The sequence below is a fragment of the Saccoglossus kowalevskii genome, chromosome 18 (assembly GCF_978046115.1).
Source record: "Saccoglossus kowalevskii chromosome 18, keSacKowa6.1, whole genome shotgun sequence".
Lineage (NCBI taxonomy): Eukaryota > Metazoa > Hemichordata > Enteropneusta > Harrimaniidae > Saccoglossus > Saccoglossus kowalevskii.
Genome location: NC_140658.1, coordinates 18063577 through 18079642, shown reverse-complemented (window position 1 = coordinate 18079642; position 16066 = coordinate 18063577). Strand labels below are relative to the sequence as shown.

At 34.3% G+C, this 16066-nt stretch overlaps 1 protein-coding gene across 1 annotated transcript in view; it reads right to left on the bottom strand.

Annotated features, from left to right (window-relative positions):
* Positions 1-16066, bottom strand: part of LOC100369691 (laminin subunit alpha-2-like) — an 84413-nt gene that overhangs the window by 59886 nt on the left and 8461 nt on the right. Inside the window, exons 3-5 of the mRNA XM_085492975.1 lie at positions 3985-4287; positions 2296-2415; positions 14-103 (exon numbers count right to left, since the gene is read on the bottom strand). Of these exons, the coding sequence (XP_085349101.1) occupies positions 14-103; positions 2296-2415; positions 3985-4287 (513 nt within the window). The remainder of the gene's footprint in view (positions 1-13; positions 104-2295; positions 2416-3984; positions 4288-16066) is intronic.

Below are 16066 nucleotides of genomic sequence, written 5' to 3'. Positions count from 1 at the left end.
TGTGTCCACTTACCAGTGTAACAGGGTCTTGCGGACAGACACTAGCATGTCCAAAGCAAATACACTGACCACCAATGGATATATCTTTGATAGAGTAGTAATACTGGAAAATAAAAATCAATACTATAAATTATTTTATATGCCACTTACAAGATACACTGATCAATATGTACACAAATCTGGTGTAGTATAACCTCATAGTTATTTATACTTGTATTGGGGTGAAAATATCTGGGAGACATCTCCGGGGTTCCCCCCAGGGCATTATAGAGTAGGGGTTCCCAACAGTTAAATTTTGGATAAACAATAGAACCAATTTAGCATAACAATGAATACATTAGATTAACACATCACAGTGTTATGCTAATTAGTTAATAGTACATGTACTCAAATCGTTCTCGGCAACACCTACACCGAGGTCACTTCATAATAAACAAGTCATTGAAAATGACACAGTCCCCGTTAAGTTCTCTTTGTGCTCGTCATATTAAAGCGGAGGGGTTGTCGCGAGCATGTCCTTGAAACTTGAGTTCCAAGTGGCGTATACAACAGATTGTTTATTTACATCAAAACACGTGTTTCGTGTCATAGTAACATGGCCAAAATAAAAACAGCCGTTATTCAGCCATCTTTGATCTGATTATGAAACACACTGATATGTATGATGTATGTGCCAAATACGAATGAAAATGGTACATAAATTGTGGAAATATAGTAGTAAGGCCAAAAAGTCAGATGGCTGTCAATCGGCCATCCTTGACCAGATTTTGAAACAAATTGTCATGGATATGCATCCTAACATGTATAAAGTACATGTATGTGCCAAATTTGAATGAAAACTGACAGAGCACGTCCAAGATACCGCATAAAAAAACAAAAACAAGATGCCTGCCAGTCGACCATCTTTGATCCATTATGGACATGTATCCTAACATGTATAATCTATGTACCAAGTTTGAATGACAACTGACAAAGCATGTCCAAAATACAACATTTTCAAAAAACAAGATGGCTGCCAGTCATCCATTTTGAATCGAATCGCTAAACCACTGCATGTGCATATGTCCCACATAAGGTACTAGGCACATGCAAAGAATGAACGGAATCGATCTACAGGATTCTGAAATACGACGTTGGATAGACTGACGCAGGGACAGACGGACACACGGACGGACGGACGGACAGACAGACTCAGGAACTCATGGACGGTCGGGGACATGTATCCTAACATGTATGATCTATGTAGTAAATTTGAATGAAAACTGACAAAGCATGTCCAAAATACGACATTTTCAAAAAACAAGATGGCTGCCAGTCAGCCATCTTTGATCCAATTGTGAAATAAATCATCATGGACATGTATCCTAACATGTATAATCTATGTACCAAGTTTGAATGACAACTGACAAAGCATGTCCAAAATACAACATTTTCAAAAAACAAGATGGCTGCCAGTCGGCCATTTTGAATCGAATCGCTAAACCACTGCATGTGCATATGTCCCACATAAGGTACTAGGCACATGCAAAGAATGAATGGAATCGGTCCACAGGATTCTGAAATATGACGTTGGATAGACTGACGCACGGACAGACGGACACACGAACGGTCGGACGGACAGACTCAGGAACTCACGGACGGTCGGACGGACAGACTCAGGAACTCACGGACGGTCGGGGACATGTATTCTAACATGTATGATCTATGTACTAAATTTGAATGAAAACTGACAAAGCATGTCCAAAATACGACATTTTCAAAAAACAAGATGGCTGCCAGTCGGCCATCTTTGATCCAATTGTGAAATAAATCATCATGGACATGTATCCTAACATGTATAATCTATGTACCAAGTTTGAATGAAAACTGACAAAGCATGTCCAAAATACAACATTTTCAAAAAACAAGATGGCTGCCAGTCGGCCATTTTGAATCGAATCGCTAAACCACTGCATGTGCATATGTCCCACATAAAGTACTAGGCACATGCAAAGAATGAACGGAATCGGTCCAAGGGACTCTGAGATATGACTCCGGACGGACGGACGCACGGACGGACGGACGGAGACCGAATTATAAGTCCCCGTTTTCGGACTTTGTCCGAACGGGGACTAATTATATCCAGTACTTGCACATTGTATAGTTAAATCTGATCTTAACTTTTATCACACTGGTTTTGTTTGAAACTACTTGTTCCTAACAAATATGGTAATTTTAATTTTAATTTTCTGCCAAAATTCCATAAAGAATACTATATTTTAATCAGTTCTAAATTAACCTTATGATAGTACTCACCCTTCTGGAGACAAAAGTGTCGACATAGCCTGGTTCGTTGGATGTCAATGTCATCAAATCGGCATTTAAAGTACGAATACGCTGTAATCGAACTCTGATAAACCGAGCAGAAGTGAATTCCTGAAATTGGAACAAAATCAGAATAAAAAAATTCAGATACATCACATATTTACAAACACTTAATAATATGAGGTTATTACGAGGATACCTAAAAGTCTGCACGAAGACAGTACAGTGGGAGTATCAACCAACGCACAGCAGATGTCGATGAAACAGCGTACTGTCCGAGTGCATACTTTGCAATATCCTTGTAATAACCTTATTATTATACATCTTTTTCTAGGATACATTATGGGAATGTCGAAATCCAAAATGTTTATAACAGAATCAGCGAACTTCTTTGTGTGGAGTCCGGTCAAACCCTGGTGGCAGCCATGTCTGTTTTTATTATTAGAGGACGCTTATGCATGTAATTATTCCATATTTGGAATTCACATTTCCTAATATGATAGGATGAAAATACCCGTAAAATACTGCAAAATTACGGCACACTGTAATTTATAGCCTTACGGTAACAGATGTATAATACTAAGCACATACTTGGTTTAGAGGGGTGTTCAGTTTTTAAAATTCATTTATACAAAGCTGGTCTTTAGAAGGATTTCTATTATCAGTATACACAAAGTTTGTTTCAGAAAGGTTTCACTGTATTTGTTATATTATAAATCCCCACTATCAGAGTTAGAGGTTTTTATGACATCATAGCTTTACATTATCATACAATTGGTGATTTTCCGTACAATTGCGAGATCTCGCGAGATGCATGAAAGATGCGCGTTGACTGTCTGCCGCAAAAAACGATTCGATTTAGAACTTGAATTTCTTAACTCAACCGGCCAATCTTCGACAGAGGAATATTGCTTCCAAATGCATTTACTTAATCGAAATTGTCTATTATCAAATGTGTACAGCACATTATTAAGGGACGGCGTCAACAGATCGATGTCGGATAAAAAACTAAATTCTTTTAGTTTTTTCCCAAAACCCCCCACCCCCAATGAAACTTAATTGATAAATATTGATGTGGAATATACACATGCACAAACTACTTTTAGGGGTTCTGCACATGCTCTAGGTCCATGACCAGAAATTGACCTCATTTGATGCACATATTTACATTCTGACCAAACCATTTTCTCGTCTTTGATGTTTGTTTTTTTCATTTTCTGTTATTTTTGTCTATGATTGGATAGAAAAAAACAAACTACAAATACTCCAAGGTTTTTTTGACTTCATTGAAAAATAAAATCGTTTTTGTAGGATGGAAACTTTTTGAAGTCAAAATCCCCCCACCCCCAAACTAAAGCAAGTTTTTTATTCGACATTGATCTTTTGACGTCGTCCCTAAGCATGAAAATGCCCCCAAAATACTTTTGCGTTTGTCGAATCCCACACGATGTTTGGCGCCACTACGACGCTATGACCTTTGTTTGTCCTGTTTTTACGTTCGATTTTACGCATAACGCGTGATTCTCGCAGTGAACGGAAAATGATCAATTGTAAACTGCTATACACAAATTAATTACAACAATTCTGACGGTTTTGAGTTAACACATTGTCATTGGATTCAAAGAAGTAAATACTGAAGTGAAGTAATTGATAAAATGAAATAAAGCTTCGTATACATACCAGTAAAGTAGAACTTGGGTTCAAAACACTAGGACGTCCATTCACCAATGAGGTATGAATTTCACCATTCTCCAATGGATTCAGTTTGGAGTAGAACGAAGTACATATGACCTCATCATCTGCACTATAATGAGGATTTCCGATAGTTGGTTGAATGTTGTACAATGACAGACACTCAGAATCAGACATTGCATAGTACTGCCAGGGTTGAAAGTTAATTCCATCAATGGACTTCTCCAAAACCCAGTTGCCAGGTCGGGGAGAGTTGGCTGCCTTGAGAATCACGTAGGCCACTTGGAATATCTAAATGCAATGAAAACACAGGAGTGTTTACACATGGTTTCAGAACAAAGCTTAGAAGTCATTTCAATGAATGCTACGACAACCTCAGCTAGAGAGAAACCATCTTGGTTTATAAAAGATATGATAATGAGGCAAGTTCAAAAGATTATTTTATAGCGCCCTCTATAGTAACATCTACAAAGTTCTTTTTTTTATATGTCCAATTTTCAAAACTGAGATGCACAAAACCAGATATCCAGAGATGAATACTGTAAAATTCTTGGAATTAATTTTCGCTAAAGGAGTGATTCAGTTAAAATAAAATCCAGCGAATATTTTTTTTCTTTATTTTACATTCAAACTGACCAAAAATCAGCGAAAATAAATTCCATACAAAATACCCAAAAATTAATTCCAGTGAAAACAAATTACTAAATAATACACACACTAATTATAACGTATTTGCTCTATAGTAGTGCATAAGCAAATAACAAAATGAGAAACTGCAGGGGAATGCACTTTATAATAGCTGAGCAAATTCAGTAATATTATAATTTATGCTACATACTGTAATAGACAGGCTAGCCTATGTAAGCAGCTGCAATTCATGCTTGGAGTAGCATTTAAAAGAATGCACTGTTTGTTATTGATATGATTGGTGTTGATATCATAGTATGTATAGCCACAAGGCAGAGGATACCAAACACTGTATAGATACAATCAGTGTCATAGCATTACAACTATACCCAAGCCATATGTACAACATTCTCACAGCGGGACTGTCAGTGGGATGCATAGCTATTATTTCCACGATCACAGTTTCACCAGTTTGTGCAATGCCCATTAAATCAATAGACTTTAATCCAATAAGATGTATATGAATATTAACAGTCTAATCTAAGTAAGGGGAAGGGATTACATTAACCACATATTCTGCTTCCCAGAAACCTAATATTAAAGAGGGACCCCAATTTTAGAACAAAAAGTAGTCAAACTTGTTTTGAAGATACACACGATACATTGTCAATTCCACTTCATTTTCTCATTGGGACTCGATCCTTCAAAGAAAGGGAAAGGATAGAACTTTGGACTACACAGATAGAATATTGCTATTACAGTTTTCAAGAGTAAATTTTGTATTTTAGAAGAGCTTGGTTATTGAGTTTTTTCTTAATTGTTTTGAAAGCAATAGCAATGAATTATTATTTCTTCAAAAAACCTTTTAAAACATTTTCACAAATTATCAGCATTATACCACTGTAAATTGACAATAATCAACAGAAATACTGTAAATGCATTAATTTATTCGCCAAATTTATTTGCTATTTTCATGGAAGAGTGAAAACCACTAAATTAAATACCAGTGAAAATAAATAAATTTACAGAAGCAAAAGAACATACAAATTTGTGAAATCATTATTTAAAACGGTTTGAGCTGAATTCATGATGACTGTAAAATCAAAAGTCACAGTTCTTATTAAAATGATACAATGCAACAGAGAGGATGTGGCTTCTATTACTAAGCATCTAACATATGAGGAATGGTGAGTTTTTGTGAGTTCTCAATTGTTCTAAAACAATGGGTGTGACTTCTATTACTAAGCATCTAACATATGAGGAACGGTGAGTTTTTGTGAGTTCTCAATTGTTCTAAAACAATGGGTGTGACTTCTATTACTAAGCATCTAACATATGAGGAATGGTGAGTTTTTGTGAGTTCTCAATTGTTCTAAAACAATGGGTGTGACTTCTATTACTAAGCATCTAACATATGAGGAATGGTGAGTTTTTGTGAGTTCTCAATTGTTCTAAAACAATGGGTGTGACTTCTATTACTAAGCATCTAACATATGAGGAACGGTGAGTTTTTGTGAGTTCTCAATTGTTCTAAAACAATGGGTGTGACTTCTATTACTAAGCATCTAACATATGAGGAATGGTGAGTTTTTGTGAGTTCTCAATTGTTCTAAAACAATGGGTGTGACTTCTATTACTAAGCATCTAACATGAGAAATGGTGAGTTTTTGTGAGTTCTCAATTGTTCTAAAACAATGGGTATGACTTATATTACTAAGCATCTAACATATGAGGAATGGTGAGTTTTTGGTTCTCAATTGTTCTAAAACAATGGGTGTGACTTCTATTACTAAGCATCTAACATATGAGGAATGGTGAGTTTTTGTGAGTTCTCAATTGTTCTAAAACAATGGGTATGACTTCTATTACTAAGCATCTAACATATGAGGAATGGTGAGTTTTTGTGAGTTCTCAATTGTTCTAAAACAATGGGTGTGACTTCTATTACTAAGCATCTAACATATGAGGAATGGTGAGTTTTTGTGAGTTCTCAATTGTTCTAAAACAATGGGTGTGACTTCTATTACTAAGCATCTAACATATGAGGAATGGTGAGTTTTTGTGAGTTCTCAATTGTTCTAAAACAATGGGTGTGACTTCTATTACTAAGCATCTAACATATGAGAAATGGTGAGTTTTTGTGAGTTCTCAATTGTTCTAAAACAATGGGTGTGACTTCTATTACTAAGCATCTAACATATGAGGAATGGTGAGTTTTTGTGAGTTCTCAATTGTTCTAAAACAATGGGTGTGACTTCTATTACTAAGCATCTAACATATGAGGAATGGTGAGTTTTTGTGAGTTCTCAATTGTTCTAAAACAATGGGTGTGACTTCTATTACTAAGCATCTAACATATGAGGAACGGTGAGTTTTTGTGAGTTCTCAATTGTTCTAAAACAATGGGTGTGACTTCTATTACTAAGCATCTAACATATGAGGAATGGTGAGTTTTTGGTTCTCAATTGTTCTAAAACAATGGGTGTGACTTCTATTAGAAATGCAGGTTCTAATACAGATTTTACGGTATATGTTATGTGCGTTATACTTTTATCATTCTGAGTTCATACCATTAGAATAACCTAACCTTCAGGACCTAATTAACAGCATTAATTTATTTAGCTACCATTGCATTGATGAATAGTTCACTAACATGAATAGTTCACATTGTTTGTCAAACCATTATAAAAGTTATCAGAGCCTTGAGATGTTTTGATTTAGATAACTGTGTTTTACTACTGCAAGGTTAGAATGTTTTTGTTTACCCCTTGGTGGTGAGTTGAGTTGCACTAATGATGCAATACTACATGTAGGTGGTCCATGTGTGTGCCCTGTGGTCAGGCAGTAGATTTCAGTGATACCAACACAGATTAAGGAATAGACTGGTCCACATGTGCTTGTGGAATTTGATGACAAGGCTCAATCAAGAAAGCAGGCAACTAAATTGTATTCTTTCACCCAAAGTATTAAAGCGGGAGGGTCATCACCTGCGCACACGTGGGAATCGAGTCCCAAGCGATGTTAACAACACACGCTAAGAACGCAAAAGCTCATGGGTAGACGCTCGTTTGTAAACAATGACACGCTATGGCCATCTGATGCATGTGTAGGTGACGACTTTCTCGCTTTAAGAATAGTAGATGGCTAATTAAGAACAAGGATCAATGACTACTGTAGAATACTTTATTTTATAGCAGGAATTAATTTTTTCAATAAAAAGACTTTTTGGTGTTTTGTATGGAATTTATTTTCACTGATTTTTGACGAGTTGAATGTGAAATATTGGAAAAAAGGTATATTCACTGGATTTTATTTTCACTGAATCATTCCTTCAGCGAAAATAAAGTATTTTACACTAATTATCCTGCAGTCATCTGGTATGGTTTCACACACAGGGAAATAAACTACAGTCTACTAAGGAAAGACTCCGGACAACTACTACTAGCAACATGTTGAAGTATTGATATGTAAATCTGCCAGTTTTTATTAATGGGGTCATACATTTATTCCTGGATTCTTATGGGTGAAGCATTTTAGGTTTTGGAGTTGGGTAACCTGACAAACACAGCTAAATGGTATATGCAACAGCACCAGTGTGGAGGACAGAGGCATGCTGGGAAATATTGTAAAAGGGGTAATTATTCACCAGGTTTTAATTTTGCTTATTTCGCCAACTGGAAAATGCACTAAATTAAAACCCAGTGAATATGTAAAATTTAGCATAGAACACATTACCTAAATGATAAAATCGTGAATTTAAAACCCACTGAATATGCCTGAAGAGGTAAATCATCGAAATTTAAACCCAGTGAAAATAAGTCATTTACAGTAGTCCAGACACATAGATTCTGCTAATGGCTTGAGGTGGCACACTTATTTTTCAAACCTGCTAATTTTAGTTGTCATGGTGATTTATATGACACTTCCTTTTATTCCAACCTCAATGATATGCTTGGTCATAGCTACAGAATTTCAAAGCTTTTTCAGACTCATGAAATTTGTCTTCCGAAAAAATGAGCCATATTCTTGGGCGGAGGCTAGGTCACAAAACAGTTGCTAAGATGCAAACCATGGTATTTTTATGGGCTCATGTGAGCTGCTGTGGAACGTCAGTCGAAGAGCCAGTTAAAACAGCACAAACTCAACTTTGATGTAATCCTGAGCAACTGATTTTATACAAGCTGTACATGTAGAAGTAATCTTTTAAAATTTTTCAGGGGATTCGCAACAACTATCATAAAGTACATTTTCCTGAGAGATTACAGCCTTTGTTTTCACCGGGATGGTTACCAGTTGGTAAAAATGCCTGGATGTCTGCCCCCCTAAGAATAATTAAAAAATATCCTTGGGGAAAGAAGAATCAAAATTATGTGTTTCTATTGTACCAATAGTATGCAGCATGTGTACACCATGCAGTTAACTTGACTAGCAACCCAATTTAAGCAATATAATGAGACTGTACCTAATTTGAATAATGGGTTCATTACTTGTTAGGTATCAGATTTACTCTGTTCACAGTTGGTGTACTGATCTTGTTAACAATTGAAAGCCACAGTAATAGGGTATAATTTAAATGAAAGGCACAGCCTAACACACTGTTTACATAGGATCACTGACTTCCTATACATCACTCTAGTACAAATTTAGATTTGTACAAATACTGTAAAACCATTTATTTTCACTGCTATTTCACTATTCTCATATTTTGAGCATGATGTTTTAATTTCACAAATTTGTCAAGAAAACAATTATATTGTTTATTATTAATTTAACATATTTTACTTGTCAGCGAAAACAGCGCAATTAAAACAGAATAATTAATGCATTAACAGTAACATTGAGCCAGGTGCTAAGTTGAAATCCCCACAATAATAAAAGCACAATATATAGGTTGTCACACATATTTATGTTTTGCAATCAAATTTGCAGTTTTTAACAAGAAGTCCAAATATAATTTTTTATCAAAAAAGACAAAAATATTCATTTGCAATAAAAAGAAAACATGTTTGATGGTGATATAGAATACACGTGTAGTATTGCAGATTTTATCAAATTACACTAGTGACTACTTTCCTTTTATTTCAGTTTTGACAGCAATATTAATTCTGCTGAGATGCGATTGGGACAAATGATTAAAATAAATATTATTGAAATTCATTTACAATTTGGCACCCTGTGCATCTGTTATTATAAACATGCAACTTTTCAGAAAGAAAAAACATAGTTGTTTGCATGTATTTATAATTGAAATTAACACTGATTTTTCGTAAATATGAAGTAAAATGTTGAGGTTTGTTATTTTACGTTAAGAGATCTTGAAGTAGCTTTTTTTTATTAATTTGGTACATCCACATAATAATGTGCACTTTAATATGACCTTTTTGTACATAAACATGGATGGATCTGTGGGCCCATAGCTCTTCCATTTGGTGTCTTACATTTGTTTTACGCAAGACTACAAGAAGAACCATAGCTCTTCTGTGTTAATAAAAATCATAACGTTTGAAAATAGCACCAAACGACACCAAATGTCTCACCAAATGCATCAGAAATGACCAAAATACCATCACAATGACTAAAAGACCAACACAGGAAATGCTATGGAACCACAGCTACATGGATTTTAATGGTTAATCCAGTTAAATATTATCTTAATCAGCAGATAAATACTTTATCTTTTTAACCACTCAGGAATAATACAGGGTTTAGTTGGTAGGTATAATGCTGCATTCAAAGAAAACAAGTTGTTTACATCTCAGCGGTACTATCAGATTGGTGCCAGCCATTAAACATTTCACTAAATCTTGCGAGCTGTCGCCATTATGTTTATAAATTTGCTACAATTACTCTTGTATGTTGGTGTGTAATAAAACGCTTGACACAAGTAGAACAGTGGGTCACACTGGGATCTCAGATAGGTATTTGTTCTATTAGTAGTCAATAGATGTAGTCAGTTCAGTGATGACAAGAAATTGCTGTAAATCCGTGAAAGCTCAAAACTAACCCCAAAATATTGGTTTATTTCAAGCTCTAGTAGTTCACAATAAAAAACACCTATCTACATACTGTAAAATACTTTATTTTAGCTGGAATTAATTTTTGCTAAATAGACTTTTTGGGTGTTTTGTAGGGATTTAATTTTAACTGTTTTTTGACTAGTTGAATGTAAAATATAGGGAAAAAAGGTATATTCACTGGATTTTATTTTCACTGAATCGTTCCTTCAGCGAAAATTAATTCAAAGTGAAAATATATACATGTATATATCACGGGCATACTGCCAGTTCTGTATTATTCTTACAATTCGTGTTATATCGTTGATATCAAGTTGTAAGTCTCCGAATTGTTTTCCGTTAGTGAATAAATTCTGAGTTTTTATTAAGTCGTTCTTCTGTGGTGATTGGTGCTGGTTGTGTAGCAGATAATTTTGCATACTAATTTTTTCGTTATATATAGATGTAAGGCAACCATTTTCTTACAAATGTGCGTCTAACTTGATACAAAATTTAAAATTTTAAGCTATTGAAAATTGTTAGGATTCCTGGAATCATGGAGTTTCCATGATTTAGAATATGCAAAAAAGTCAGTACTCTCAGAGATTAACAGTGTTTTACAGAGATGCAATAATAGTACTCAAACAACAAGAACATGCCCGTAATTACTGAGTGAGCACACAGAGTGCCCTGTGTTCGCAGTATTTATAGAGTCAATGAGTTGTACTGCTAATAACATGGTAAGTGCACAGTACTGTGAAGAGGTAGAGTAGTTTTCAACAAGATATCCTATTACAATGTAATTGCACATTTAAAAGTCATCACATGCAATCAGACTACACCCAATAGCATGATGAAAACCAGATGGAAACTATATGGTACCATCAATACCAAATCAAATCTTAGCCATCACTGCTATATCTAATCCCAATCAGCAGAGTTCTATCAGTTTCAACTTTCAATTTCTTCTCAAGAAAACAGCACAAAATATTGGCTTATTTACATAACTATAAGATATTCCAATAGTCTCTATTTTATATATTGTTATGCTAAATCGACTATCAATAATAGAACAGTATAATGCTCTGAAGAAAACCCTGAATTTCTGTCAAATATTAACTACAATAGTCAAAATAAATAAGACTTGAAAGATTAAAAACAATTTTCATAGACGTGCAAACTGCTACCGGTAAAAGTTGGTAGCTGTTCCACAAATTACAAAGCTCATTTTATAGCAGATTGTTTTTATAATAAGATATTTGCTGACCAAACAGACTGCTTATCATTGATTGCAAAAATATTCCAGAAGCACAACAATACCATCACTTGGGTGGCACATTCCAAATACCAAAAAGATACCATACAAGAGACACCAATACTAATTAACATATTAATTACAGCTACCAGTGCTTCATCAGAGATGTAAGTAATCTAAACTGGAAAGCACCCCACACAACTCAATTTAATTTTGTGGCAATCCATAGCCCATTAAATCCAGTTAAAGGAGACCATTAAACATACTGTACAGAGTCCGTTAATGAACACATTATGCAATCAATCACTCAAAATAGTGATTTCAGTATAATCCGAAATAGTCAAACTTGAGTATATAAAGACTGTATCAAGTATATCAACTGTCATTAGGGGTGGAGCTACGTCACAGACGTTCCACGTTGCCAAGACGCACATCACTGTACCATGCATTTCTATGGGCTCTGCACAAGCTGCTGTGGTCGGTCGAAAAGCTGATGAAAACAGCTGAAGTGGAGAAAACAGCACAAACTCAACTTTTAAGTAATTCTGAGCAACCAAATGTATATATGTTACACTGTTTAGGGGAGTCTCAACAACTATCCCAAAGTACTTTTTTTTTTTTTTTTTTTTTTTTTTTTAGAGTTATGGACCTTTGTTTTTACCGTGATGGTTGCTAGGTGGTGAAAATACCTGAATGTCCGCCCCTGAGAATATTAAGGTATAAGTTGACTGCACCAAGCAGAAGCAATGTCTATACCAAGTTGCATGCTTCAATCCGAGTGCACAGATATAAAGCGTTTGCAATGCAATGTAGTCTCCCATTTGTCAGCAACAGCCATTTTCCTCATTATCTTGTAATACAATGCCTTCTGCAAGTTTCATTTTGAACATCGCAAGTTTCATTTTGAACATCGTATTTGTGACAGAATCCAAAGCCCCATAGACTATCCACTCTTGTCCTAGGACCACCATTTTCTAAAATTTGGTAGAAAGTTAGGAGTGTTCTAAATTATTTATTTCTAAATCATTTTTAATTGCTAGGTTTTTGACTCCCATGTGCGAAGCACATAATGGGAGTCTTTGCAGTTAGTGTGTCTGTGTGTGTGTATGTGTGTATGTGTGTCCGACTGTTCCACTGCTATCTCAAGAACCATACATCGGTTTTTGATGAAACTTGGTCCATAGATGCTCTGGGCCAATGCACAGATTTGATTAGGTTTTGGTAAAAATCCATGCTCATTAATTACCTAATTTGCATGAAAATTAGCTAATTTTTAGCTGTTCTATGACTGTTCCATTGATATCTAAAGAACCACTCATTGGATTTTGATGAAACTTGGTACATAGATGCTCTGAACATATGCGCAGATTTGATTAGTTTTTGGTAAAAATCCGTGCATATTAATTACCTAATTTGCATGTTAATTAGCTGATTTTTAGCTGTTCCATGATTGTTCCACTGATATCTAAACAACCACTCATTGGATTTTGATGAAACTTTGTACATACATGCTCTGAACTAATGCTAGGTTTTGATTAGTTTTTGTTAATAATCCGTGGATACTAATTACCTAATTTGCATAATGATTAGTCAATTTTCGTTTTTTCCACTGATATCTCAAGTACTAATTATCACATTTCAATGAAACTTGGTACATAGATGTCATATGACACTGCACAGACCTGATAGTTTTTATGGTAATATCAGTTCATATTAATTACCTAATTTGCATAATTAATTAATTTTCAGCATTTGATATAAGTACTGATCATCACATTTCAATGAAACTTGGTACATAGATGTCATATGACACTGCACAGACCTGATAGTTTTTATGGTAATATCAGTACATATTAATTACTTAATTTGCATAATTAATTAATTTTCAGCATTTGATATAAGTACTGATCATGACATTTCAATGAAACTTGGTACATAGATGTCATATGACACTACACAGACCTGATAGTTTTTATGGTAATATCAGTACATATTTATTACCTACTTTGCATAATTAATTAATTTTCAGCATTTGATATAAGTAGTGAGCATTACATCTCAATGAAACTTGGTACTTACATACTCAAGGACTATGCAGAGATTGATTGTTTTCGATAAATATTTGTGCATATTAATCACCTAATTTGCATAATTAGTTAATTTTCAGCTTTTCCACGGGTATCTCAAGTACTAATCATCGCATTTCAATGAAACTTGGTACATAGATCCTTTAGAACTATGCAGAGATCTGATTAGTTTTAGGGTAAATAATTGTGCATATTAATTACCTAATTTGCATAATTAATTTTCAGCTTTTCTACTGATATCTAAAGTACTAATCATCACATTTCAATGAATCTAGAATTATGCAGACCCAATTAGTTTCCGGTAAATATTTGTGCATATTAATCACCTAATTTGCATAATTAACCAACTTTCACACTGATATCTCAGGTACTATACATCACATATCAATGAATGTACATGGATGCTGTAGGACAATAGACAGACCTGAATAATTGTGGGTTAAAATCTGTACATATTAATTACCTAATTTGCATAATTAACCAATTTTAAGCTTTCACACTGATATCTAAAGTACTAATTATTCCATTTCAATGAAACTTAGTATAAAGATGCTCTAGGAAAATGTACAAACCTAATTAGTTTGGGGTAAAAATCTGTTCATATTAATTCCCTAATAAGCATAATAATTCATAATTTTTTGGTTCTAATCACATTTCAATTAAACTTGGAGACATAGATTGTCTGTTACATTGCGCAGACCTCATTAGTTTTACACTCAAATCTGGTCATATTAATTTTCTGATTTGCATAATTAGTTTTCAGCTAAGTAATTTTGAATTATATTTAATGTGTCTCCAATACTCTCAGCACATGGGAGTTCTTTCTAAGCTTTCTTTGATCTTCAATGTTATCCAACATAAATTGAGTTGTGTGACATTTATTTGCTTATACTAGTTGGCAAGGTTCCAAGAGCCTATCAAACCTGAATAGACTAGCTAATATAGCCATGTGACTATCAATCTTTAAAACTGGTAGCTTGGTAGGTGTCCATACAAAAAACTTTGAGCTCTGGTTCACTTATATTAGAGATACTTTTTACAATATATTTTGCGCAATTTACAAATAAGGATTATTTTGCTGCGATTACTCAGTCAATTTATACAAAATTTGTATAAAATCATCCAACCTGTGATAAAATATTTAGGACAACCAATTTTTAATGAGCAAATAGTATTATTCTGTGATCATGTCACTCGATATAATCCCAGTCTCAATAAAAAAGTTAGGTCACTCAATATGGAGCTTGTTCTCTCATTAAATAGCTAGGCCACTCAAAGCAGTGCAATTTATACAAAATTTGTATAAAATCACCACCTATATTTCACATCTAATCTGTTGCATAAAATATTAAGGACAACCAATTTTTAATGAGCAAATAGTATTATTCTGTGATCATGTCCCTCAATATAATCCCAGTCTCAATAAAAAAAGTTAGGTCACTCAATATGGAGCTTGTTCTCTCATTAAATAGCTAGGCCACTCAAAGCAGTGCAATTTATACAAAATTTGTATAAAATCACCACCTATATTTCACATCCAACCTGTTATTCTGTGATCATGTCCCTTGATACATGTATAATCCCAGTTTCAATAAAATAAGTTAGGTCACTCAATATGGAGCTTGTTCTCTCATTAAAATAGCTAGGTCACTCAAAGTAGTGCAATATATAACACTTAATCTTTGTAAACATTCCATAAATGCTGTCAAGGACCTCCAGATATGCTGAATGCCTTCTCAGGGATCATCTCAAAAACGTGCAGTAAATAACGGGGCTTTCTGCAATGTTAAAATGCAAACATAATTTGAAAATTTGTTCACCTGCGTGCTTATAATACGAAATATAATATGAAGGTACGTGCAGTAAATAACGAGGCTTTCTGCAATGTTAAAATGCAAACATAATTTGAAAATTTGTTCACCTGCGTGCTTATAATACGAAATATAATATGAAGATACGTGCAGTAAATAACGGGGCTTTCTGCAATGTTAAAATGCAAACATAATTTGAAAATTTGTTCACCTGCGTGCTTATAATACAAAATATAATATGAAGGTACATGCAGTAAATAACGGGGCTTTCTGCAATGTTAAAATGCAAACATAATT